Raw genomic sequence first — 25,986 nt, 5'->3', positions numbered from 1 at the left:
GAGATGCTTATTGAGAAAAGAAAAGCAACCAAATAAGTGTTCCTCGATGACAGTGATTCTTCCAGAGTACCTTCTGCAATGTATCTCTGATGTGACTTGGCGTTGGTCGGAGTGAAGCATCCAGTCTATTTGCGCCCGTTTTAAAAGGCTTTTATATCTTCATTTTAGAAATACCAAGATTGTGCCAGCGATCTCAGAAAACTTATTTCACTAGATCCAGGCGTCACAGAAGCAAAAACACTATTGACAGAAATCACACCCTACTTATCCACCGATGGAGACGGAAAGCAAAGGAAGAAGATCCTGATAGAAGAGGTACGGCGCTCTGTCTGATCATGTGATGTGGATCATGATACATAAAGCTTACATTAGATACACCATAGTGGTCACAGAGGTAAATGCTTCCTTGGGCTCGTGCTCTGTAATTACATTTTACCACCATTTGTATCTACAATCAGATTTGGGGAGTTTTGCAGGAATGTAAGATTGTCACCTGTATAGACAAGGCTTTTCTCATATTAGGACATTTCATCCATCATATACAGTATGTTGTCTTGTGCATTACCTTTATTGTTCACTTGGTTCACTCTGTGCGGTGCAGGAGATATCTCACCCTGGAGCCCATCAACCAGCTGCTATCAGCAGAGTTTTTATTCTTTTCCTGAGGTGTCCTGAAATAACTGAGCTGTGGGACTGGAAAAAATTACAGTAGAGTCAATTTTTTTCCAAGTCGCTTCTGTTTTGCATCTTTTTGTGTCCGTTCCGTTCGTCCGGTTTTTCTGTTTTTTCATTTTTTTTTTCACCAAACAGTCTCTTGTTACACCATTTTCTCATCCGTATCATTGGGGGACACAGGCTTTGACCATGTGTATGGCTGTTGCCGCTAGAAGGCGGACACTAAGCACACAAAGTGTAAGCTCCTCCCCTTCAGCTATATCCTTCCTACAGGGACTAAGCTAAATCAGTTGCAGGTCTGCTGTTTTTTTGTCTTTTTTCTAGCGGGAGTTTCAGGCAGTCCTAAAAACTGCCTGCACTCCCACCCATGAGATGGGAGAGCAGGGGGTACCCCAAGCTCCCTGCTCCTTCCCGTTCTCCAGAAGCAGAGGAGGACCAGAGGTTCCCACAAAGCCTCCGTTTCCCGCCAGCGTTCGGATCACCACAGCCGTCCACCGCAAGTCCCCTCTGTCCCGGTGTAGCATCCCTCCCCAAGGGGCCGCACACCAAAGGTGGTGATACGGCTGGAGTCAGGGGGGCAGAAGACGCCGGACAGGTGAGGAGGTGGGGCCTGCTGTTCTCCCCACTCCCACGCCAACAGCTGAGAGAGGGAGAGTGGGCTCCGCCCACTTCCTGGATTTAAAGCACCTGGACGCTGACGGGCTGGTCTTGCTGCTTGAAGGAACACAGGCTGGGTAAGTGCTGTTTGTACAGTCCTGATCTAAAGTTTAAGACCACTTGAAAAATGGCAAAAAATCCTATTTAGCATGGCTGGATCTTAACAAGGTTCCAAGTAGAGCTTCAACATGCAACAAGAAGAAATGGGAGTGAGACAAAACATTTTTTGAGCATTTAATTTAATGAAAACGAATAAACTGAAACAGGCTGTTTTTCAGCTGATCAAAAGTTTAGGACCACACCTCCCAAAAAAAAAAACGAAATCCCCCCCAAAACAGAAATCCAACTTCCAAACATGAACTCTGTAATGAGTAGCTCCGCCATTATTGTTTATCACTTCCAAAATTTGTTTCGGAATGCTTGATGCAAGCGTTTCCATGAGGTGAGTGGGAACATTTCTCCAAGTGGTGAAGACGGCCGCACGAAGGCCATCTACTGTCTGGAACTGTTGTCCATTTTTGTAAACTTTCCTTGCCATCCATCCCCAAAGGTTCTCAATTGGATTTAGATCAGGGGAACACGCAGGATGGGCCAAAAGAGTGATGTTATTCTCCTGGAAGAAGTCCCTTGTCCTGTGGGCATTGTGTACTGTAGCGTTGTCCTGTTGAAAAACCCAGTCGTTACCACACAGACGAGGGCCCTCAGTCATGAGGAATGCTCTCTGCAACATCTGGACATAGCCAGCAGCCGTTTGACGCCCCTGCACTTCCTGAAGCTCCATTGTTCCACTGAAGGAAAAAGCACCCCAGACCATTATGGTGCCCCCTCCACTGTGGCGCGTAGAAAACATCTCAGGTGGGATCGGCTGGTCATGCCAGTAACGTTGGAAACCATCAGGACCATCAAGGTTAATTTTTTTTTCTCATCAGAGAATAAAACTTTCTTCCACCTTTTGAATGTCCCATGTTTGGTGCTCTCTTGCAAAGTCCAAACGAGCAGTTCTGTGGCGTTCAAGGAGACGAGGTCTTTGAAGACGTTTTTTGTTTTTGAAGCCCTTCAGTCTCAGATGTGGTCTGATGGTTATGGGGATGCAGTCATCACCAGTAAGGGCCTTAATTTGGGTCGAGGATCGTCCAGTGTCTTGATGGACAGCCAATTGGATCCCCTGGCTCAGTGCTGATGAAATTTTTTTGGGTCTTTCCATAACCCTCAGGATCATTTAAGAAATTCCAAATGACTGTCTTACTGCGTCCCACCTCGGCAGCGATGGCGCGCTGTGAGAGACCCTGCTTATGCAGTTCAACAACCCGACCACATTCAAAAAGGGAGAGTTTTTTTGCCTTTGCCATCACAACGTGTGACTACCTGACAGAAAATGACAATGAATCCACATCTTTGCACAGATTTGGCCTTTTTAAAGGCATGTGGTCCTAAACTTTCAACCAGCTGAAAAACAGCCCGTTTCAGTTTAATTGTTATTTTCAATTAATTGAATGCTCAAAAAATGTTTTGTCTCACTCCCATTTTGTCTTGTTGCATGTTGAAGCTCTACTTGGAACCTTGTTAAGATCCAACAATGTAAAATATGATTTTCCACATTTACCACCATGACGACCCAGAGAGATTGACCCCTGACCTCTATAGGGGCAGAAACAGAGATAGGTTAAAAGGACCCCTCCCACCACCATTCACCAGTGTGTTCCTGCCCCTATAGTGGCCAGGACAGAGAAAAGTCCTCTCCTGTTTTTAGGGAGGTGAAGTGGATAAGGACCTCTCTTTATTATTTTTCTGTACCTGGGTGACCGCAACGGCGGTGAATATTGCCTCCCTTGCGGGCCTTTCATCCAGGACTGCGTCCCCTGCTCTCCAGCGGACTCCGTTCCAAAGCTGACAGGGAGACGCCGGGGTCACGCTCCCTGTTGTGGGAAGCCTGCTCTGAGCTGCCGCTGGGTCGCCTACCTCCCTGCGTAGGTAGCTGACCGGAAGGACGTTTTGCACAGGCGCGCGCGTCTGACGTCACTTCCGGACGAAACCCGGAAGTGGATGTCTTCTATAAAACAAAAAGCTCACAAGAACTTTCCCGCTGCGCTCTCTGCATCGCTCTCTGATCACCGGAGGACATGTCGGACCAGGAGAAGGCGCCGCAGCAGAAGGAGCAGACCACTCCAGAGCACCTCTGCGTGAGTAGCCCACCTGGGCTCGCTGGCAGCTTGACAGATGTTACCAGTGGAGGGGGTGCCTCACAATCCAGGAAGATCGAATTAACTTGAGGCTAGACCCGGTGTTTTTGCCAAGAAACCAGGAGATTGTTCTTCCCTCTGTTTGTGAGAATCCTAAAAATTCTGGGGAGGAATGATTCCATACCCTGGACGTCAAACGGACAGTACTAAAATACCTAGAGGTCACTAGGGACCTAAGAAAGGTGGACAATTTACTAGTACTCTTCTGTGGTAAAAATAAAGGGAAGGCAGCTTTACGATCTACCATTGCCCGATGGGTAAAACAGGCTATTTCAGACTGCTACAGGATCGTCGAAGGCATCAGTTGTCCAGACGTCATTCAGGCTTACTCTACGAGAGCCATATCTGCCTCATTCGCTGAAAAGGCAGGAGCTTCCCTAGATCAAATATGCCAGGCCGCAACCTGGTCCAGTGTAAACTCTTTCATTAAACATTATAGACTCGACTTATCCAGGTCTTCCGACCTGGCCTTTGGTCGCAAGGTCCTACAGGCCATTACCCCACCCTAAGACATATATAATCTGTTAAGTCTCTCTGGGCCGTCATGGTGGTGAAATGGAAAGACGGAATTAGACTTACCGGTAATTCATTTTCCACGAATCCACCATGACGACATGATATTCCACCCCAAAAATTATTATAATGACTTGGTACCCCCAAAAAAACCAACTTTTGAATTGTTTCACTTCTTAACCGGTGGTTGTGGCACTATAATCTAGAACTCACTGGTGAATAGTGGTGGGAGGGGTCCTTTTAACCTATCTCTGTTCCTGCCCCTACAAAGGTTAGGGGTCAATCTCTCTGGGCAGTCATGGTGGATTCGTGGAAAATGAATTACCGGTAAGTCTAATTCCGGCTTTTTGCCATTTTTCAAGTGGTCTTAAACTTTTGATCAGGACTGTACCTTCTTACAGGGCCTAACCTCCCCCTTTTCCTCATTTAGGGCCAGGGTTGTCATTATGTCTGAACTCCGGCCCCAGGTCCCGAAGCAGGCAGTCCCTTCGGTTTGTCATTTTGCCTGTGTGTCGTGTCGCACAAAATTTTCATCCCCTCAGTCAGACTCCCTCTTTTTTGCGTGTGCGGCTCCACCATCAGGTGGCTCAGCCCCGGACCCGATGGTTCCTTCTGCCCAGCCTATGGTAGAATTGGAATGGGCGCGTTCCCTGTCTAGGGTGGTACAGGATGTCTCCAATACCAACAAAGGCCATTGTGGAAGTATTAGGGCGTTTGTCGGCAAGGCAGTCCTCTGACCAGTCAGACTCTGGGGATCATTGGGCGCATGCCCATCGTGGCTGTCCTGCAAAACGGGCCATGACATCCCCTCCCAATAGGGTGTCTGTGTCTTCCATTTCCTCGGCCTCTCCCCCTCTTGCTAGAGAGTCTCACTCCAACGTGTCCTCAGTTGAAGAGGCATGTTCTGAGGAGGGGGGTCAAATGAGGATTTTGTCTCGCCGGACGGTCAGTCGTCCAAACTGTCTTCCATGGTGGATAGTCTTATTACAGCGGTTATTCAGGTTGAGCATTCCGCACCGTCGTCTGCCTGCTTGGGTTTTTCCTTTTTGAAGGTCCCGTCGCTCGCACAAGTGTCCGTCCATAGGGTGTCGGAACTCATGGCTCTTTCATGTCGGTTGCCTTTCCTGATCCTCCATTAGGATAAGGTGGTCCTTTGCCCTGTGCAGTTCCTCCTGCCGAAGGTGGTGTCGGAATTCCATCTAAATGAGATTATTCTCCCTTTTTATTTTGTCCGGACCCGTCTCATTCTTGGGAGCAGTCACTTCATACCCTGGATCTGGTACGAGCTGTTCGAGTCTATCTGTCCCAGACGGCATCTTTCCGGCGGACTGATTCCCTGTTTGTGATTCCAGAGGGGCCGAGAAGAGGGCTGGCAGCATCGAAGGCTTCCATTTCCCGATGGATTTGTTTGGCCATTGTGGAAGCATACCGCGTTAATGGCCGGGCCCCACCCTTCCGGGTGACTGCTCATTCGGCTCGGGCAGTGGGGGCCTCTTGGGTGGTGCATCACGGGGCTTCGGCCCTTCAGGTGTGCAAGGCGGCTACCTGGTTCTCTTTGCATACCTGGTTGCTTGTTATGACCACCCTCGGGGACTGCTCTGTAACGTACCATGGTCAAGCCTGTGTCCCCCAATGATACGGATGAGAAAACTAGATTTTTGTACTTACCGTAAAATCTGTTTCTCTTCTGTTCATTGGGGGACACAGCTCCCACCCATTCTCTTGTTTAGGGGCCTTTTCGGGCCTGTGTGGTTCTGGGTTTGTACATAATGTAATTTTCTTGTGTCTGGCTTCTCCTACTGCTTTTGCACTAAACTGATTTAGCTTAGTCCCTGTAGGAAGGAGCTTACACTTTATGTGCTTAGTGTCCGCCTTCTAGCAGCAACAGCTATACCCATGGTCAGAGCCTGTGTCCCCCAATGAACAGAAGAGAAACAGATTTTACGGTAAGTACAAAAATCTAGTTTTTCTCCCATTCAGCCCTTCTCCTCCTTTCCCACTCCACTTCAAAAAGCTTCTTGGCCACCTCTTACCATGACGCATCTTAGCACTGGCACTTACAACTATCGGACCTTGAGTCCCATAATTGAAGCTTTTCTTTAGCTAAAGTTATAAGCTTAACAACAATAGATAAGAGGCATGGTCCACCAGGGTGTTCTGGTGGGGTTATGGTTCTCCAGTATTACAGTATCTCCAGTATTCACAGGTCTGTACCAGTCCCATAGATTTCAAGGGACGAGGATCAGAATAGGACACGCGCTGTTTGTTAACAGAACGGTTAGCTGGATCCGTGCAAATAACTGCGTGTGTGCATGACCCTATTGAAATGTATGAGTCAGTGTGCGATCAGTTTTTAAAAACAGATAGGACACTGAAGAAAAAAACGGTTGCGTGCATAAGCCCTTATACAATCACAGCAGCTTACTATCCTCTGTCTGTCTTACCAATATTAAACAATGCAAGTATTAGGTATTCATAGGGTAAGCAGACCGCTAGGCCTCATTCGCACATCCATGACAATCCGCGTTTGGTCTGTGAGTCCGTTTTTTGCCCTCCGTGTGCCATCCGTATTCCACAGACACTGCTCAGCTGAAAATCAGTCTCCAAAGCATGTTCTTCCAATGGTCCATGAAAACCACGGACCATTCACAGATTTATAGATTATAATGTGCGTGAGGGATCCGTAATCATGGACAAAATAGTGGATGCCTCCCTGGTTTTTCCGCTGATCCACAGTCCATGAAAATCCGCTGATGTGTGAATACACACATTAAAGTCAATGGATGCGTGACTGAGGAATGGGTCAGGCATATTGGATTCAACATGCCTAATCCTTTTAGGTGTTAAGGAGAGATACACTGACGTCAAGGGTGTCTAGGTATACACGGCGGGAGGGATGGCTTTTCCTTATCAGTCCTACCCTTGTGAGACGTGCTGTCATTGTCACAGTGACTGTGGAAGTCTCGCCCTCAGCCCAAGTGACGAGAAGTTAGTTAAATTGACTGGTGACCTGAAAAGCAGGTTTTAGTGCCTGTGTCAGTCTCTTGTGAGATCAGAAACCTGTCACTGACACATGCTGCTCTCTATGAGAAACATACACAGAGGTACATTCCCCCGACGACTGGGCCTAAAATGGTGTGATGGTCGTCTGGTTCACAGCCCATATCTCGGTGTACCCATGCATAGTGTGCACCCTCCTCATCAATTTTACTCCTGGACAATTGAGCCCTATATATAGGTCACTGCCCCATAAGCGCTCTACCGAATACCCTTGAATCACAAGTACGTCTGTGTACATGACGCCTTCCACAGCCTTCAAAAATTATTTTATCTTTGGGAACTAAGATCTTTCTTAGTTCAGACCAATCCCAGGATTAAGGCTAGGGCTACTGCGTCGTGTGACAAAAAGGGTACAACTAAATTGCGATATGTGTCGCACCAAAGTCATGCAACCTTTTTCGTAATGATAGTCTATGGTGTATATAGATACTGTGACGCTCAAAAGTCCAACTTGGATGGATTTTTTGCGAATGTCGTGTCGCAATCTCAGCATGTTGCAGTGCGACACCATTGACTATCTTTATAAAAAATGTTGCGCGACTATTTCTGCGACAAATGTTGCCGTGTAGCCCTAGCGCAGGGATGGCCAACCAGCGGCTCTCCAGCTGTTGCAAAACTACAACTCCCAGCATGCCCAGGCTGCCTACAGCAGGGCATGGTGGGAATTGTAGTTTTACAACAGGGACGCCTCCTTGTGGTGGAGACTCCCTGTCCTCGTTCCTGGGCTGACTGCCCTGCGTTTACCCTCCTCTCAAAAAATAACAAAGTAAGCTCCCCAAGACGCTGATGGGTGTAATCATGTGTCCCTGGTAATAAATTACTTACAGGGCCTCCGGAATGGATAAAGACCAATACACAAGGTGAATTGGATAGATATCACCTTTAAACCTATGGAGCCAAACCCTGGGGCATCAAACTGGTGCGTTCCCAGGCTGGTTCCACAAAAGCCCCTACGCGTTTCCCCTATCACTAGGTTCATCAGGGGGCATACATGGTCAGAGATACAACCATCATATAAGGGATAAATTAAAGATACTTAAGATATAGTTGAGGCAACAGGACCAGAGACGCAGACGGTGTTAAGCATAGGACCAAGGGACCCAATTGATATGTCCCACCTGTAAAAGACACAAAAATGCTCTCAGTTCATGTGCTGGATACAATACAATACATGTGTATCCCCTATATCTCCTTTAGGTCAGCACTTACTTAGTGTCCTGTGCAGTCAGAAGGCTAAAGAGCCCACAAGATACGGGCCAATACTTCACCCTGGAAGCTGTGAGCAAAGAGTCAAAAATAGTGTGAAACACACTACATGCTATGATGAAGTCGATTCTCAATAGATGGTCCAAACTTACATTTAAGCTGCGTCCTGGTAGCGTCCTGTTACCTCCTCTCACTCACATTCACTCACGTTCCCCTAAATATCCACCTACCAGGTGTACCTGATCCATGCTGATTAGCATGTGTTCGGCTGATACACAAAGATGGAGTGTCATAGCTGGCGTCACTTCCGGCCTGACAGCCGCATGTGTGGGTAGCCATTCGTCCCTCCTATGTTTAGGGACTTGTCCCCGATCGCTCGGAGCCGGCCGGATCGAGTGGAACGCACTCGGGCATGACATCCGGTTACGTGGAACGCATAGTCACGTCACTTCCGGTCCGTGCGGCACCTCACCCAGGTGGAACGCATAGGGCAGCCACATCCTGTTCTGTGGAACGCAAAATCGCTCCCCATCCGGTCCATCGGACGAATCGCTTGTACTAAATACATATCTAATAGCTAGTGGCCGTAAAGGCAGGCGACGCTCAATATATGCATATATTGAGCGTCGCCTGCCTTTACGGCCACTAGCTATTAGATATGTATTTAGTACAAGCGATTCGTCCGATGGACCGGATGGGGAGCGATTTTGCGTTCCACAGAACAGGATGTGGCTGCCCTATGCGTTCCACCTGGGTGAGGTGCCGCACGGACCGGAAGTGACGTGACTATGCGTTCCACGTAACCGGATGTCATGCCCGAGTGCGTTCCACTCGATCCGGCCGGCTCCGAGCGATCGGGGACAAGTCCCTAAACATAGGAGGGACGAATCGTTAATTTCTAACGATAATTTGTTTTCCCTTAGTCCTAACAGTGGCACAGATGGGGTATTCTGCCCCTGTGGACTGGTTAGGACAGGTGGAAGTTTAATGAACAAATAAAAAACACTGGCATGTACACGCCCTCCCTGCCCCCAATAAAGAGGGGCGTAGCCCTCATGCAGTTGTGTAATAACAAGTAGACAAAAAATACTAATAATAATAATAATAAACAAGGGGGGGAAATTTGTGTGCCACTGTTAGGACTAAGGGAAAACAAATTATCGTTAGAAATTAACGATTCCCTTACGTCCTAACCAGTGGCACAGATGGGGATTTAGCAAGTAGAAACCCCCATGGGAGGGTCCTCATGCCTGGCGGAAGATAACACTGTCCGGCCAAATGAGGAATAACCATGTATTCTAGTATCCACTCTATAGTGTGAGATAAAAGTGGAGTGAGAACTCCAAGAAGCTGACTTACAGATCACATCCAATGGGATCGAGCTTCTCTCTGCAAAAGAAGTGGCCACTGCTCGAGTAGAGTGGGCCCTTACAAATTCAGGGGGCTCCGAGCCCTGAGACATATAGGACTCCCGAATTGCCTCTTTAATCCAGCGACTGATGGAGGGCTTAGAGGCTTTCCTCCCCTTATGGGTACCGGAAAAAAGGATAAGGAGGTTTTCATCCTTCCTAAATACCTTGGAGCGTTCCAGGTAAATCCTAAGACATCTCGCAATGTCGAGGGTATGGAGCCCTCTTTCCTCAGAGGAGGGGGATGGAGCCAATGTTGGTAGGGAGATCACCTGGTTAATATTGTCAAAGGAGGGAACCTTTGGGATGAAGGTAGGTAAAAATTTGAGGAGTACCCGATCCTGCAGGAACTTTGTATAAGGCTCAAAGGCAGAAAAAGCCTGGAGTTCCCCAACTCGCTTTGCAGAGGTAACAGCCAACAAGAAGGTGATCTTCCAGGTTAGAAACCTGAATCCCGCCTCCTCTAGGGGCTCAAAGGGGGGAGATGATAACCCCCTGAGCACGACCGATAAATCCCAAACCGGGATGGGTCTGATTACTGTAGGCTTTAATCTTGAGGCTCCCTTCAGGAATCTCTTGATAAGGGGGTCTTGAGAAACAGCTCTGTTGAGACAAGCAGAGATTGCTGAGATCTGCACTTTAAGGGTAGCGGGTGATAGCCCCCTGTCCAGACCGTCCTGTAGAAACTGTAGGATCATCGGGATGGAAGCTTCAGCGGATGTTTGCTGATGCCTAGCACACCAGGACGAAAAAATCTTCCAGATTCTGGAGTAGGCCTTGTTGGTCGCTTCTGATCTGGAGTGCTCCAGGGTTCTCAAGACAGACCCCGATAGCCCTTCTATCCTTGGAAGGGACTGATCAACCTCCAGGCTGTCAGGTTGAACATTTGAAGATTTGAGGAGACCTGGGTGCCCCCCGACACCAGTACTCTCTCTGGGGGAAGCCTCAGAAATTGACCCCGACTCATCTGTAGGAGTTGGGTAAACCAAGCTCTTTTCCGCCAGTATGGGATAATGGCGATAACTGACGCTTGGTCCTGCCTGATTTTCATCAAGACCCTTGGTATCAAGGAAATTGGAGGGAAGATGTAGGCCAGCCTGAACCTCCATGGGATTGACAGTGCATCTATTGCCACCGGGTTGTCCTCCCTGTAAAGGGAGCAATACCTCTCCAACTTGGTGTTGAACCTCGTTGCCATGAGATCGATCTCTGGCATGCCCCACCTGAGTGTTATCTCCTTGAAGACCTCTGGATGAAGTGACCATTCTCCGGTTGGAAGACCTCGGCTCAGGCGATCCGCAATCACATTGTGAACTCCGCGAATGTGAACGGCTGATAAGTGGGTGAGGTTCAGTTCTGCCCAATCCAAAATCACCCCTATCTCTCTCAGGAGACTTTGTGACCTCGTGCCTCCCTGCTTGTTGATATACAACACAGCTGTCATGCTGTCTGACTGTACCTTCACTGCCTTCCCTCGGATGATGGGAGCAAAATGAAGAAGAGCTAGTCTGATTGCTCTGATCTCCAGGAGATTCGATGACAATAACCTCTCCTGAGGTGTCCAAGTTCCCTGGACTGTTTTGTCCTGAAGATGCGCACCCCAGCCTACTAGGGATGCGTCTGAAGTAAGTATGATCCAAGAGGGCTGGATCAGGGACTTGCCGTCCATGAGGTGGGACCACCACCTCAGAGAGGATCGGACTTTGTAAGGCAGGGAGAGCACGGAATTGAGTCCTACCGGACTGTGATTCCACTTGGCTAATACTTCAGACTGGAGCGGACGTAGATGCCATAATGCCCAAGGTACCGCCTCTGCGGTTGAAGACATTAGTCCCAACATCCTCATCCACGTTCGGATTGTTACCTGTTTTGGTACAGAGAGGGAACGGGCTGTCTGTTGTACGGTTTGCCTTCTTTCGGGAGTGAGATGAATCGTCATCCTGACTGAATCCACCATGAACCCCAGGAACCTTACTGAGGTGGCTGGTTGGAGTTGGGATTTGTCCCAATTGATTATCCATCCTAACAGATGTAGGAATGTAACAGCCTGTTGGATGTGTTGGGACAGGATCGCTTGGGAAGGAGCTCTGAGGAGCCAGTCGTCCAGGTATGGAACTATGCTCAAGCCTTGAAGTCTTAGTGCGGCCACCATAGAGACCACCACTTTGGTGAAAGTGTGTGGGGCTGAAGAAATCCCAAAAACGGGAGGGCCACAAACTGAAAATGCTTTAGGACCCCCCGATGTTTACCGCGATCCTTAAGAATCTTCTGGACCCAGGATGGATGGGAATATGGAGATAAGCATCCTTGAGGTCCAAGGTTGCCAGGAAATCTCCCGGCATAAGAAGATTGGTCACTGACTGGATAGTTTCCATACGGAACTTCTTTTGTCTTATGAAACGGTTGAAGAACCTCAGATCTATAATCATTCTCCACCCTCCGGTACTCTTGGGTACCAGGAAAACTGGGGAGTAGATACCTGTTCCCCTCTCTTGGAGAGGAACCTCCTCTAAGGCCCCCTTCTGGAAGTATTCTAGTACGTAACTTTCTAGAATCTTCTGCTTGTTGCTGGGAAGAAGCCTTGTCTGGACAAATTTGTCCAGAGGCCGACTGCTCAAGTCTACCAGGTAGCCCTGAGAAATTACACGCAGGACCCAACTGTCCTGGATATGATCCTGCCAACAAGGTAGAAAATGTTGTAGGCGACCGCCTACGGGAATGTGGGGAGAAGGGGGCCCGAGATTTCCAGTCAGACCGGCTAAATACCAAGAGCCTCGAGGAGGCCCGCAATCAGAGCGCCGAGGACTTCTTGGGGGGTCTAGAACCCCGAGAGGATTTTCCTCCTCTACGGGAACCCCAATTCCTCTGGGGTCTGGGTTGCGGTTCCGCTCTGGAACCATACCCCCTGCCCCGACCACGAAAGGACTGCTGGGGAAGGGACTTGCCCTTCTTGTCCGACAGCCCCTCCATTATTTGGTCCAGCTCTGCACCAAAAAGCTTGCCGGGTTCGTACGCCATGGCACACAGATTGTGCTTTGAGGTCGTATCGGCCTTCCAGGGTTTCAACCACAGCGGACGCCTGCCCGCGGTTGAAAGGGCCATCGACTTAGATGCCAGCTTCAGTTGTTGTGGAGCTGCGTCGCACAAGTAATCAATGGCAAGGCTGGCCGTCTTGCATGAGGCCAGAATGTCGTCCCTAGAGACCCCATGGTCCAGGTCAGACTCAATTTGGGAGAACCTTGTTTTCAGAAAATTCGCCACTTCGGACGACGCAATCGCGACTGAGGCGGAGGCCGAGGAATAGGCAGCGCCTAAGGGCGCAGTCCGCCTTCCGGTCCATCGGATCCAACAAACTTGACCCGTCGTCTGAAGGGATCAGGGTCCTCCTGGATAATTTTGCAATTGCCATGTCCACCTTCGGGACAGGCCCCCAGGAAGATACCTGATCCTCCCTGACCGGGAACACGGCCTTGAACCTTTTGGTCAACACTGGACCCTTTTCTGGCTTTCTCCACTCTGTTTTCATCAGAGATAGGAGAGAATCATCCGCTTTAAAGGCCCTAGGCCCCCTAGAGGCAGAGGATGAGGCTTCCCCCGGGTCAACGTCCTGGTCCCCCGACCGGACGGACTTTAGTAGCCGCTGGGCCTTCTCCAGCGGGAAAAAATAGGAAAATCCATCCTCCTCGTCCGAGGAGGAGGCGGAACCTTCCCTCGCCTCCTGACCCCCCGAGACCTCCATCGCACGATGGGGGGAGGAGGGACGATGACGCTTGGCGACCAGGGCATTCTTCAATTCCTGGATGGAGGCGTTGACCTGGGTCATGTTGGACTCCATGTATCCCTTCACCCAATCAACCACGTCGTGGACAGATGGCTCCAACTGGGGGATTGACTTGGCCCTACAGGGTGGGCAGCGGGAGAAGTCGTAAGAGTCCTCCAGGACAATCTGGCAGTCATGGCACTGCAGATGACGCCTCTTGCCCGCGGATTTCCTGCCGGGGTCTCGCTCTCCGTCACCGGTCGACGACATGGCTGAAAATTAAAGAAACATGAATTTAGCAAAATTCAAGGAAACAAAGCTTAATCGCAAGTTTCAGGATCTTTACCCAGAAGATCCTAACAAGCTTTTTTATAGAAATAACGATTTTCAGCACAGAGGTAGCAAGACTCTCTAGCACCAAACACCAAACCACACTCAAGGTTGACAGCAAGCTGCGCTCCAGGAGACTGAACTTGGAGCTTCACCAAGTTTAAATAGGTTGTTTTGGCGCCAAAAAGAAAGTCCCGCCCACAAAGGGGGCGGGGTAATCTTAAGGTTTATAACTTGGTCTACAATGACCAAAATATAACTATGTGCCCCAGAGAGGGAACCTAAACATTCAAAAGGGCCCCCCACGGCCCTAAATAATCAAAAAGAACAATCCCGGCAGCGCAGCAGCGCTCCGGAGACAGACCCGGAAGTGACGTCACCCGACGTCACTTCCGCAAGATGGCGGCGCCCAGCAGAACATGCGGACGCCGCTACCGCTCCTGCCCCGGCCACACCACCTGGCAAAGAGGTAAGCCCAAGCGTGATAGGGCTCAGTGCAGGAGCGGAAACTTAGCCAAGGCCCGAGACACGTCCTCCGGCCGCATAGAAGGAGCGGCTTAGTTCCCAAAGGGAACAAAAATATCAAAAAAGGGGAAAATAATACACTCTCCCCCCCGAGGGGGGGGGGGGGGGGGAGTGCACCACCCGTCCCGTCCTGTCCGCAGGACAGAAAAAAACACAACTGCATGAGGGCTACGCCCCTCTTTATTGGGGGCAGGGAGGGCGTGTACATGCCAGTGTTTTTTATTTGTTCATTAAACTTCCACCTGTCCTAACCAGTCCACATGGGCAGAATACCCCATCTGTGCCACTGGTTAGGACGTAAGGGAATGGCTACCCACACATGCGGCTGTCAGGCCGGAAGTGACGCCAGCTATGACACTCCATCTTTGTGTATCAGCCGAACACATGCTAATCAGCATGGATCAGGTACACCTGGTAGGTGGATATTTAGGGGAACGTGAGTGAATGTGAGTGAGAGGAGGTAACATGACGCTACCAGGACGCAGCTTAAATGTAAGTTTGGACCATCTATTGAGAATCGACTTCATCATAGCATGTAGTGTGTTTCACACTATTTTTGACTCTTTGCTCACAGCTTCCAGGGTGAAGTATTGGCCCGTATCTTGTGGGCTCTTTAGCCTTCTGACTGCACAGGACACTAAGTAAGTGCTGACCTAAAGGAGATATAGGGGATACACATGTATTGTATTGTATCCAGCACATGAACTGAGAGCATTTTTGTGTCTTTTACAGGTGGGACATATCAATTGGGTCCCTTGGTCCTATGCTTAACACCGTCTGCGTCTCTGGTCCTGTTGCCTCAACTATATCTTAAGTATCTTTAATTTATCCCTTATATGATGGTTGTATCTCTGACCATGTATGCCCCCTGATGAACCTAGTGATAGGGGAAACGCGTAGGGGCTTTTGTGGAACCAGCCTGGGAACGCACCAGTTTGATGCCCCAGGGTTTGGCTCCATAGGTTTAAAGGTGATATCTATCCAATTCACCTTGTGTATTGGTCTTTATCCATTCCGGAGGCCCTGTAAGTAATTTATTACCAGGGACACATGATTACACCCATCAGCGTCTTGGGGAGCTTACTTTGTTATTTTTTGAGAGGAGGGTAAACGCAGGGCAGTCAGCCCAGGAACGAGGACAGGGAGTCTCCACCACAAGGAGGCGTCCCTGGGCTGAGGTTGTAGCCAGGGTGAGCATAGGGAGAGTACAGGTTTGCCCACTGCTCCCCTCAGCTGCCCTGTGTTCACTCATCCCTCTAGAAGTGGATTGACTATTAGCTCCCAGACATATCTTTTGTATCTATTATTATTACTGTTGTTCGTCTTTTCACCTATTCACTGGTGAACCACTACGGTGGTATTTTTTTTATAATTCGAAGAGTAAAAGTTATGTTTTAAAGGGATCAATACTGCTGGACATTATACTTTGATTTCTAGATCCTTTTTCATTGATTTACATTGATTAAGCTGGACATTTAGTTTTACAACAGCTGGAGAGCCGCAGGTTGGCCATCCCTGCCCTATCGTAAAGGGGTATTCCCACCTCAGACATTTGATTATTTTCCCTTCCTTATGCTATAGAGATTAAATTACCAATGATATAAGCCAGGGCTGGCCAACCAGCGGCTCTCCAGCTGTTGTAAAACTACAATTCCCACCATGCCCTGCTGTAGGCTGATAGCTGTAGGCAGCCTGGGCATGCTGGGAGTTGTAGTTTTGCAACAGCTGGAGAGCCGCTGGTTGGCCAGCCCTGGTTTATAGCATTGGTAATTTAATCTCCTATAGCATAAGGAAGGGAAAATAATCAAATGTCTGAGGTGGCAATACCCCTTTACGCTAGGGGCTACATGGCAATATTTGTCGCAGAAATAGTCGCGCAACATTTTTTATAAAGATAGTCAATGGTGTCGCACTGCAACATGCCCGTCAGCCCCAGATAAGGCACATCTAGCCGAGTGCAGCCAAACACCCCACGTGCCTCTGGATCCACGGCTCCTCCAGCTCTATGGGACTCCACGCAGCAAGAGAAGATAACAAGGCCCCACCTAGCGGAAATAGTTAGCGGGGCTGCAGGTTCCACCCTTGGGCTGGGAGTGAGATGGGGTAGGGTCAGAAAGGCAGCTGCTGGCAGTGAGGGAAAGTTACCAGAGGTGTATAGTGATGGTGGAGAGTTCCTTGTTTGCGTTGCACACGTCATGTATTGGCACATGCGCAGTGCAAAAATATCTGACCGTGGCCCACATTTACTAATGTGGGTGCACCAAGTTGTGGTCCGGTTTGGTGCATCTAGGTTTAGAGAAATTATCTGTGCCTAGCCCACCTCTTCTTGTTGCAGTGTGTGAATAGGAGTCATTTTATTCGGCTCAATAGAACGAGGCCGATTTTTTTTTTTTTTTTTTTTTTTTACCCATGATCAATAGCAATGAACCAACATCCGCACCATTATTAGTTATTGCAGGACATTTAACAAAACGCGTGCAATGAAAATGGAGCAGTTGCCCATAGCAACCTATTAGCTTGCTGCTACGATTTTCCAAGTTTTGTCTATGTTTCTATTGAAGGAGTTTAAGCATGCATGGGATAGGCATAAGGCCATCCTTCATATAAGATAGGGCCAGGGGCTATCCATAGTATTTAGTATATTGGGCAGACTAGATGGTCCAAATGGTTCTTATCTGCCGACACATTCTATGTTTCTAACCAATGAGAGGTGGCGTGCTTATGGGGCACTTCGGTGGTACTTACAGCTGGAGGGCAGGGATTGGCTTCCCGCCTCCTTCTAGCTGTGGCTCAACTGCCTCTCTTGTTTGCACTGTGCATGTCATCATGTTTTAGCGCATGCGCAGTGCAAGCCTCTTGACAGATTGTGCTTTCATTAGACTCTGTAATACTGCACTGTGCCTGCTAAGCAATAGCCAGATATGATGGGGGTACTAAACCGTCAGCACGGACTCCACTGTTTGTACATGGACCATCAGGATTATGTTGGGATTTATTATACAATTGGTTTTTTTCTGAAGGTGAATGATGAGGAAGAGGATGCATCTGATCAAAGTAACGTCAATGGACATGAAAATAATTCACAGAGGACGACGGAAATTCCCCACATCACAAAGCCAAGTAATGCCCTGGAGTTTGAACAAGTCATGAATGTGATGAGGGCCGGGAAAGATCAGAAAAGTTGTGCCCAACTACTGTCTATTATAGACCCAAAGGACTTACCAGTGTTCCTAAGTAACAAGCTAGACACAGAGACTATCCTGCTTATTGTACAGTCACTACAGCACCATGTCCTGGACAAGCACCCTGCCCTGGTATACCAGCACCTGGCACACCTAAGCTCCGCGGACCGGTTTTCGGTAAGAAACACTTAAAGGGGCTGTGTCACTTCAGCAAATTGCATTTATCATGTAGAGAAAGTTAATAGAAACTACTTACTAATGTATTGTGATTGTGCATATTGCTTCCTTTGCTGGGTGGATTCATTTTTCCATCACATTATACACTGCTCCGTTTCCATGGTTTTGACCACCCTGCAATCCATCAGTGGTGGCCGTGCTTTCACATTTTAGAAAATAAAGAACCAGCCTATGTGAGCTTCCACGATCCCGGCCACCAGAGAGGCACTTTTTCCTATAGTGTGCGAGCACGACCACCACTGATGGATTGCAGGGTGGTCGTAACCATAGACACGAGCGGTGTAAAATGTGATGGAAAAATGAATCCAGCCAGCAAAGGAGGCAATATCGAGAATCACAATAAATTAGTAAGTGTCTTGTATTAACTTTCTTTCATGATAAATGCCACTTGCTGAAGTGAGACAACCCCTTTAATGACTTGTAATACAATTCACAGTAAGCTAATAAAGTCCTTCATCCCGTATGTTGGGCTCTAGACTGATCTTGTCAGATTTCTTGCCTGGATTACCAAAGGTGAGGACCCCCACCGACCGTGAGAACGAGGGGACTTCTGTTATCAGCATTAGTTGGGCCCTTATCCAGATTTTGATAAATGAGGCCCAATGGGGTAACTTTATCTGTATATTTGTGTCCGTTTTGTAGGTTAAAGGGAACCTGTCACCGGGATTTGGGGTATAGAGCTGAGGACATGGGTTGCTAGATGGCCGCTAACACATCCGCAATACCCAGTCCCCATAGCTCTGTGTGCTTTTATTGTGTAAAAAAAAACTGATTTGATACATATGCAAATTAACATAAGAGTCATATCTTACTTGTGTGACCAGAGAAGAGTCATATTTTCAAGCTCTGACTCATCTCAGGTTAATTTGCATATGTATCAAATCGTTTTTTTTTGCACAATAAAAGCACACAGAGCTATGGGGACTGGGTACTGCGGATGTGCTAGCGGCCATCTAGCAACCCATGTCCTCAGCTCTATACCCAAAATCCTGGTGACAGGTTCCCTTTAAGTAAGTAAAATGACAGAGGTATATTTATAAAGCCCCGGGATGCTTTTTCCGAGCACGACTCATTTATTGCACTTTTCCTTTGAGTTGTAATATTGTACAATATATAATAAGGCTACTTTCACACTGGCGTTGTTTTCCGGTATTGAGATTCAGCAGAGGATCTTAATACCGGAAAAAAACTTTCCCATTTAGTCCATTTTGAATGGAAAGAGATCGGTTCAGGATGTCTTCCGATCCGGCAGCATTCCGTTTTATGACCGGACACAAAACCGCTGCAAGCTGCCGTTTTGTGTCCGGTGGAAAAAAAAACTGATCCGGCATTGAAAATAATGTAAGTCAATCTAAATACATTGATTTTCAATGTATTTAGTGACAGATCTTTATTTATTTTTTTCAGTTTTTATTTTTACACAACCGCATCCTAACGGAACGGATGCACCCGGACGTGCAAAATCAAAACGGATCCATTTAATTCCAGTATTGAGGTCCTCTGCCGGATCTCAATATCTGAATTAACAACGCAAGTGTGAAAGTAGCCTAAATTGCACTAAGGCCTCATGCACACTACCGTTTTTCGGGTCTGCATCCGAGCCGCAGTTTTTGCGGCTCGGGTGTGGACCCATTTACTTCAATAGGGCCGCAAAAGATGCGGACAGCACTCCTGGTTCGTTGCTCCGTTCCGAGGCCCCGCAAAAAAAAAATATAGCATGTCCTATTCTTGTCTGTTTTGCGGACAAGAATATGCATGTCTACAATGGGACGCCCGTTCCGCAAATTGCTGAAGGCACACAGGCGGCTTCTGTTTTTTGCAGATCTGTGGTTTGCGGTCCACAAAAAACAGCACGGTCATGTGCATGAGGCCTTAATGCTGCACAACAAATATTTTATTTTGCATATTTTTTTATTTGACACAAAGTGAAATTACAACAAAATTGCTCTGTTAGGCTACTTTCACACTAGCGGCAGGACGGATCCGACAGGCTGTTCACCCTGTTGGATCCGTCCTGCTGCTATTTTGCCGTGCCGCTGCTCCGTCCCAATTGACTATAATGGGGACGGGGCGGCTGGACTAAAAAGTCGGACATGCAGGACTTTTAGTCCAGCGGCCTTTTGTTGTGCTGCACCGGAGCTCCGCCCCCGTTATAGTTAATGGAGACAGAGCGGCGGCATGGCGAAATAGCAGCAGGACGGATCCTACAGGATGAACAGCCTGTCGGATCCGTCCTGCCGCTAGTGTGAAAGTAGCCTTAGGCCTCTTTCACATGGGCGTATTATTGTTGGCCCGGATAAGAGGCGGGTGCGTTTCGGAAAAATTTTTCCGCGCGAGGTCAAAACATTGTAATGCGTTTTGCACTCGCGTGAGAAAAATCGCGCATGTTTGGTACCCAAACCCGAACTTCTTCACAGAAGTTCGGGCTTGGGATTGATGTTCTGAAGATTGTATTATTTTCCCTTATAACATGGTTATAAGGGAAAATAATAGCATTCTGAATACAGAATGCATAGTATAATAGTGCTGGAAGGGTTAAAAAAATATAAAAGTTAACTCACCTTATCCTCTTGATCGCGTAGTTCCCGGTCTGTTCTTTACTAGCTGTGGGCTAAATGACCTGTGGTGACGTCAGATCACGTGCTCCAATCACATGGTCCATCACCATGGTGATGGAGCATGTAATCTGACATCACCACAGGTCCTTTAGCCCATAGCTAGCAAAGAACAGACCGGGAACTACGCGATCAAGAGGATAAGGTGAGTTAACTTTAATAGTGCTGGAAGGGTTAAAAAATATATAAAAGTTAACTCACCTTATCCTCTTGATCGCGTAGTTCCCGGTCTGTTCTTTGCTAGCTGTGGGCTAAAGGACCTGTGGTGATGGACCATGTGATTGGAGCACGTGATCTGACGTCACCACAGGTCATTTAGCCCACAGCTAGTAAAGAACAGACCGGGAACTACGCGATCAAGAGGATAAGGTGAGTTAACTTTTATATTTTTTTAACCCCTCCAGCACTATTATACTATGCATTCTGTATTCAGAATGCTATTATTTTCCCTTATAACCATGTTATAAGGGAAAATAATACAGTGAATAGACTGTCACCTAGAACCCATGCGTGAAAATCGCACCGCATTCGCACTTGCTTGCGGATGCTTGCGATTTTCACGCAACCCCATTCACTTCTATGGGGCCTGCATTGCGTGGTTTATCGCACCGCAACGCACAAAGAGGAGCATGCTGCGATTTTCACGCAACGCATAAGTGATGCGTGAAAATCACCGCTCATGTGAACAGCCCCATAGAAATGAATGGGTCAGGATTCAGTGCGGGTGCAATGCGTTCAACTCACGCATCGCACCCGCGCTGAATACTCGCTCGTGTGAAAGGGGCCTTAGGGTGACTTCACACGCAGCAGATTTTCTTGCAGAAAGTTCCACAACGGAAAATCCGTTCCATTCATCTGAATAGAACAGATTTTCAGTTGTGAAAGTTTCTGCAAGAAAATCTGCTGCGTGTGAAGTCAGCCTTGGGCTAAAAGATGGCAGCATGTACTCCAGCTAAAGGGGTGTCCCAACCTGCCCATTGTTTCTGCCTGTTCTGCCCCCTATATATGGCATTGAGTGGCATGCCACTAATCGGCATGGGTCAGTTTAGAATTTCTTTCATTCATTTTGTCTGCCGGCTACAGCCATGTGCCTTTTTCCTTAAATACAATATAATCTTCTCTTCAGGTTGTAGTCTTACTACTGAACACAGCTGAAAAAGACCAAGTCCAAAGTGTCCTCACGAGTCTGTCAGAAATGGAAAATGAGAACTTTGACCGAGACGCTCTATCCAGCCTCATGAAGAAATATGGATTCTGAACTCCTGAACCCATGGGTCATATGCACGGTTTGATTTTCATTAGGGAGCAATAAACTATGCAAATTTGAATATATGAGCTGACTGATAACCTATGCAGCATGACTATAAATGTCCTCTTCATCCTCCGCTCACATCCGGGATGAGAATCATCAGCGTACGAAATGTTTTCATCTGTCCATTATGGGTCACCCGCCCACGGACACAATTTTCCAGTGATATCGTTTTAATTCTATTAATTATCTCATCAGTCTCATATTAGCAGCATGGCGGCCATGCTATGACGTATACCTGCGGTCGGCGCATTGTTTTGTGGCACAGTCATCCAGATGCACTGTGTGGTAGTTTTCTACCTCAAATCTAAACCACGACTGCATATCCCCAGTGGACACCACATCCTCCTCCATGTGGCGGTAGTTTCACTACAACTTTCAGATATACTGTATATTAAACAGGGTCTGTGAATAAGGAGTGGTTACAGTATTTTTACAGCATATGATTTAAAGGAGATTTCTCGGTGCAGAATAGTGGTTTACCCTTGGGATAGGTCATCAGATCGTGTGGGTCCACGCTGATCAGCTGTTGAAAGGGATTGTGACACTTGGACAAAGGTGTGGCCACTTCATTGTTTACATGGGGCTGTCTACTTGCACTTCATCTACTTAGTAGAGGCAGGATATTGTAGCTTCATTTAAAAAGGTTTTCCGAGATTTTATTACTGATGACCTATCTTCTGGATAGGTCATCAGTATCTGATCAGGGGGAGTCTGACACCCAGGACCCCCACTGATAAGCTGTTTAACAAGAGACTGGAGATCCCGTGAGCCCTGCGGCCTTCTCGCAGTCTACCAAGCACAGCGCTGTACATTGTATAGCGGCTGTGCGTGGTATCTTGCTCATGCCCATTCGCTTCTATGGAGCTGAGCTGCGCCTAGGCCACGTGACCCATAAACGTGACATCACTTGCCTAGGAAAAGCTGAGAGAAAGCTGCAGCGCGCCGATGCCTTTTCAAACAGCTGAACGGCAGGGGTCTCGGGTGCCAGACCCCCCCCCCCGATCAGATACTGATAGGTCATTGGTATTAAAATCTCTGAAAAAACCCTTTTAAGTGAATAGGATGAAACTGCAAGATTCTACCATGTACAGACTAGGGATGAGCGAATCTACTTCGACTTCGGATGTTTCATCCGATTTGCATATAATATAAACTAATTTGTACTGGTAAAAAAAAAAATAATAATACCGTTCTCAAACTTTGGTTCGGTTCCAAGGTACCACTTGTAGCAGCCACTGTATCATCCTCGTAGACCTCAAGAGGCCAATAAATCTAGATAACACAGACTAGTCAGGAACAATGTCCATGCGTTCCTCCGCCCTGCCTGGGGATGGTCTCCAGCGTTACGTATAGTAATATTGTTGTACTGTGTCCTGATGTGATTTTGTATAATAGAAGAATATATTTCTAAATGTTAATGATGTTTATTAAAATGGCATTAATTGGGAACAGGATACTCTGGAGAGCCTGGTAATCCAGGATGCAGTAAGAATAGTCCCATTGCAGATTGCCATGTGAATTACCTGGTAATCCAGCGCTGGCTTGGGGGGTTATCTGAGACTGTGTCCCCCTCAGCCTGTGTGTGTATAAATCTCTACGTTAGGGTAGACCTCACACTCTGGGCCTTGTACCTCAGCACCTATCACAATAGCTGACTGTATGCTGTGATACAGGAGTATTGGGGGGGGTCACAAAACCCAGCACCTCAGCTATAATATGGTCCTGGGCAACAGAAATGAAACCGCCTTCCTATAAGAAAGCAACTTTACATATATATCGAGGCAATAAATGTCAGCTAGGAAAATCCTCCTAAGGGCAGTATTATAGGCTTTACTATTGGTCTACAGTGGAAGGAGGAAGGTCTACCTTATAATGTTCTAATGCATCTTAATATAAAAAAAAAAAGTTAATAAAAACCTATTTCTTCAGCTCCACTGCAGATCTAGATGTCTCCATGGTAACAGACTACATGCTCTTTGTAGTCTGATCCTGTAGTCATACCCCCTTCCTCTACCGCTTGCATACTAAATGTATGTTCTGATTCCCAAATGACACTCTGGAGGTAACGCGAGACTCGGTGCAAGTTTTTAGAGCAATGTTTCCCGAGGACAGTATGGAAAATGGGAAGAAAACAGTCTCTGTAGTGCCACCTAGAGGTGACTGGACTGAACTATCCTTTTTCATGTTGAACAGAATTGCTGAAGCGCTCTGCACAGCGCCGATTACCTAATGGATGGTTTAGGACACCGGCTTTTGATTTCTTATTCATATATTGCACAATGAGTTTCTATTAAATTAGGCCTTATGGCTCAATTTAACAATGAAAAAGTTGCAATGTTGGCAATAGCAACCAACATCCAGGTTTCTGTCTTGTCGCTGTTGGCAACAGCGCCCCTCAAGACCGATTTGTATGCACAAATCTTTATTGTTCCATTAACAGCAGTTTTCATTCTAAAATGCACTGTACATACTTCATGTTGCTTTATATTGGGACTTCCGACTTGTACAATAGTGAGAAGATTGTAGCATTTCTTTACATGGATTGCTTACAGCATATTTATCACACCAGAAGCTTTATTAAATATTTTTTCATTCATTATATTGGTGTATGACTTATTTCAGGGGGACGTGCATGTGACAGACTTCAGCTGTGATCCGAATAACAGCCATCAACAGCTCAGTCCTGAAGAAGGAACGGATCACCACCATACATACTACCGCTAAATTACATCAACCCTGTGATGGCTAACTTCCGGAACTCCAGCTGTGGTAAAACTACGACTCCCAAGCTGTACACTTGCTTGACTGTTCTCAGAACTCCATTGAATTGAATGGCGCATGCTGGGAGTTGTAGTTTTTCCCACAGCTGGATGTTAGCCATCACAGCATCAACCCATACAACCCCCAACCTCCTCCCATGCATATGCACACTTTGCTTCGGCCTTGCGTGTATTATTTTTTTTTAAATAGGGTTAGGGAGGGGAACTAATCTGCAACCAGACCCTTCTAACAGCAACTTATTTTCCACAGCTTAACATTCCTGATCCCTCTAGCCCTTTAAAAGGGGTTTTCCAATTTTTTTTTTTTTTAACTGATGACCTATCCTCTGTATAGGTGATCAGTGGAGGTCAGACACCTGGGACCCTCACCGATCTGCTATTTGAGAAGGCAACTGCACTGTACTAAATGAGCGGCACTACTGCAAACGCTACTGCCTTCTCAAACAGCTGGGGTCCCAGGAGTCAGTTCAAAACTCTTGAAAAACCTTTAACATCTGCTGCCGGAAGAGAGACGGGAGGCACCCACGCCAAATTAGGCAGTGTTCACACATCAGTTATTTGGTCAGTGATTTCCATCAGTTATTGAGAGCCAACAACCCATAGTGAAGCCTACTCAGAGATTAGGGAACCTGTTCTGTGTTTAGACCAACAGCCGGTTTTGGCTCAAAATCTGACTGTGTGAATAAGGCCTCATGGTGAGCCAAAACTAGGTATGGGTCAAAAATACAGAACAGGTGCAAATCTTTCCATTATACCTTATCTCTATGTACGGTAGGATTCACTGTGGGTTTTGGCTCACAATTACTGATGGAAATAACTGACCAAATAACTGAAGTGTGAACTCGGCCTTATCAAGTTGGCAAATTTTTAGCTTCTATGCATGGCTGGTCATACATGTCAGATCTGTGTATGACGACTGCATAATGTGCACTGGGGCCTCCCATCTGTCCACCGATGTCAGGGGAGATAAGAATGGGCATGTTGAACTGCAAAAGCAGCAAAAGCCCACTCCATTTGTTCTGAGGGAGAAAAGCCAGTGCTAGTTATTATAGATACGCAAATTTCATATTTTGAAGTTTGTGTTGTGGGATTTACTAAATTGCGTTATGAATTCTGTTACCACGGACCATAACGCAATTCCATGACTGAATGCATAACGGAATGCCTTTGGAGGAATTCCGTTCTTCATTCCGTCATAATAGAAGTCTATGGCCTGCATAACGGATCCGTCTGGTTTACGTTACGCAGGAGAGGACTCCCTACTAGTTATCTTGCTCCACCTCTCCCCAATCACTACATATACTCAGCTGAGCATGTATGTACTGGAGAATCAGGAGAGAGAACAAGCTCATACTACTGACAAGTTATCTCATATGTATGCTCAGAGCTCATGCATACAACCGTGATTTTAGTTTGCATCTGATCCACATTTTTGCGGACCCATTCACTTTGTCTGCAGCCCAGCAAAAAAATAGAACATGTCCG

The 25,986-nt window shown here is 47.2% G+C and overlaps 1 protein-coding gene across 2 annotated transcripts in view; it reads left to right on the top strand.

Annotated features, from left to right (window-relative positions):
• Positions 1 to 22,635, top strand: part of SPAG1 (sperm associated antigen 1) — a 126,430-nt gene extending 103,795 nt beyond the window's left edge. For both annotated transcript variants that reach the window (XM_044292842.1, XM_044292843.1), the window contains 3 exons: positions 169 to 315; positions 17,396 to 17,734; positions 21,536 to 22,635. In XM_044292842.1, coding sequence (XP_044148777.1) covers positions 169 to 315; positions 17,396 to 17,734; positions 21,536 to 21,667 — 618 coding nt within the window. In that variant the 3' untranslated portion in view covers positions 21,668 to 22,635. The remainder of the gene's footprint in view (positions 1 to 168; positions 316 to 17,395; positions 17,735 to 21,535) is intronic.
• Positions 22,636 to 25,986: the final 3,351 nt, after the last annotated feature.

Source organism: Bufo gargarizans, chromosome 5 (assembly GCF_014858855.1).
Source record: "Bufo gargarizans isolate SCDJY-AF-19 chromosome 5, ASM1485885v1, whole genome shotgun sequence".
Taxonomy (NCBI): domain Eukaryota; kingdom Metazoa; phylum Chordata; class Amphibia; order Anura; family Bufonidae; genus Bufo; species Bufo gargarizans.
The sequence above is the reverse complement of the archived record's forward strand: the minus strand, read 5'-3'. Positions and strand labels throughout refer to the sequence as shown.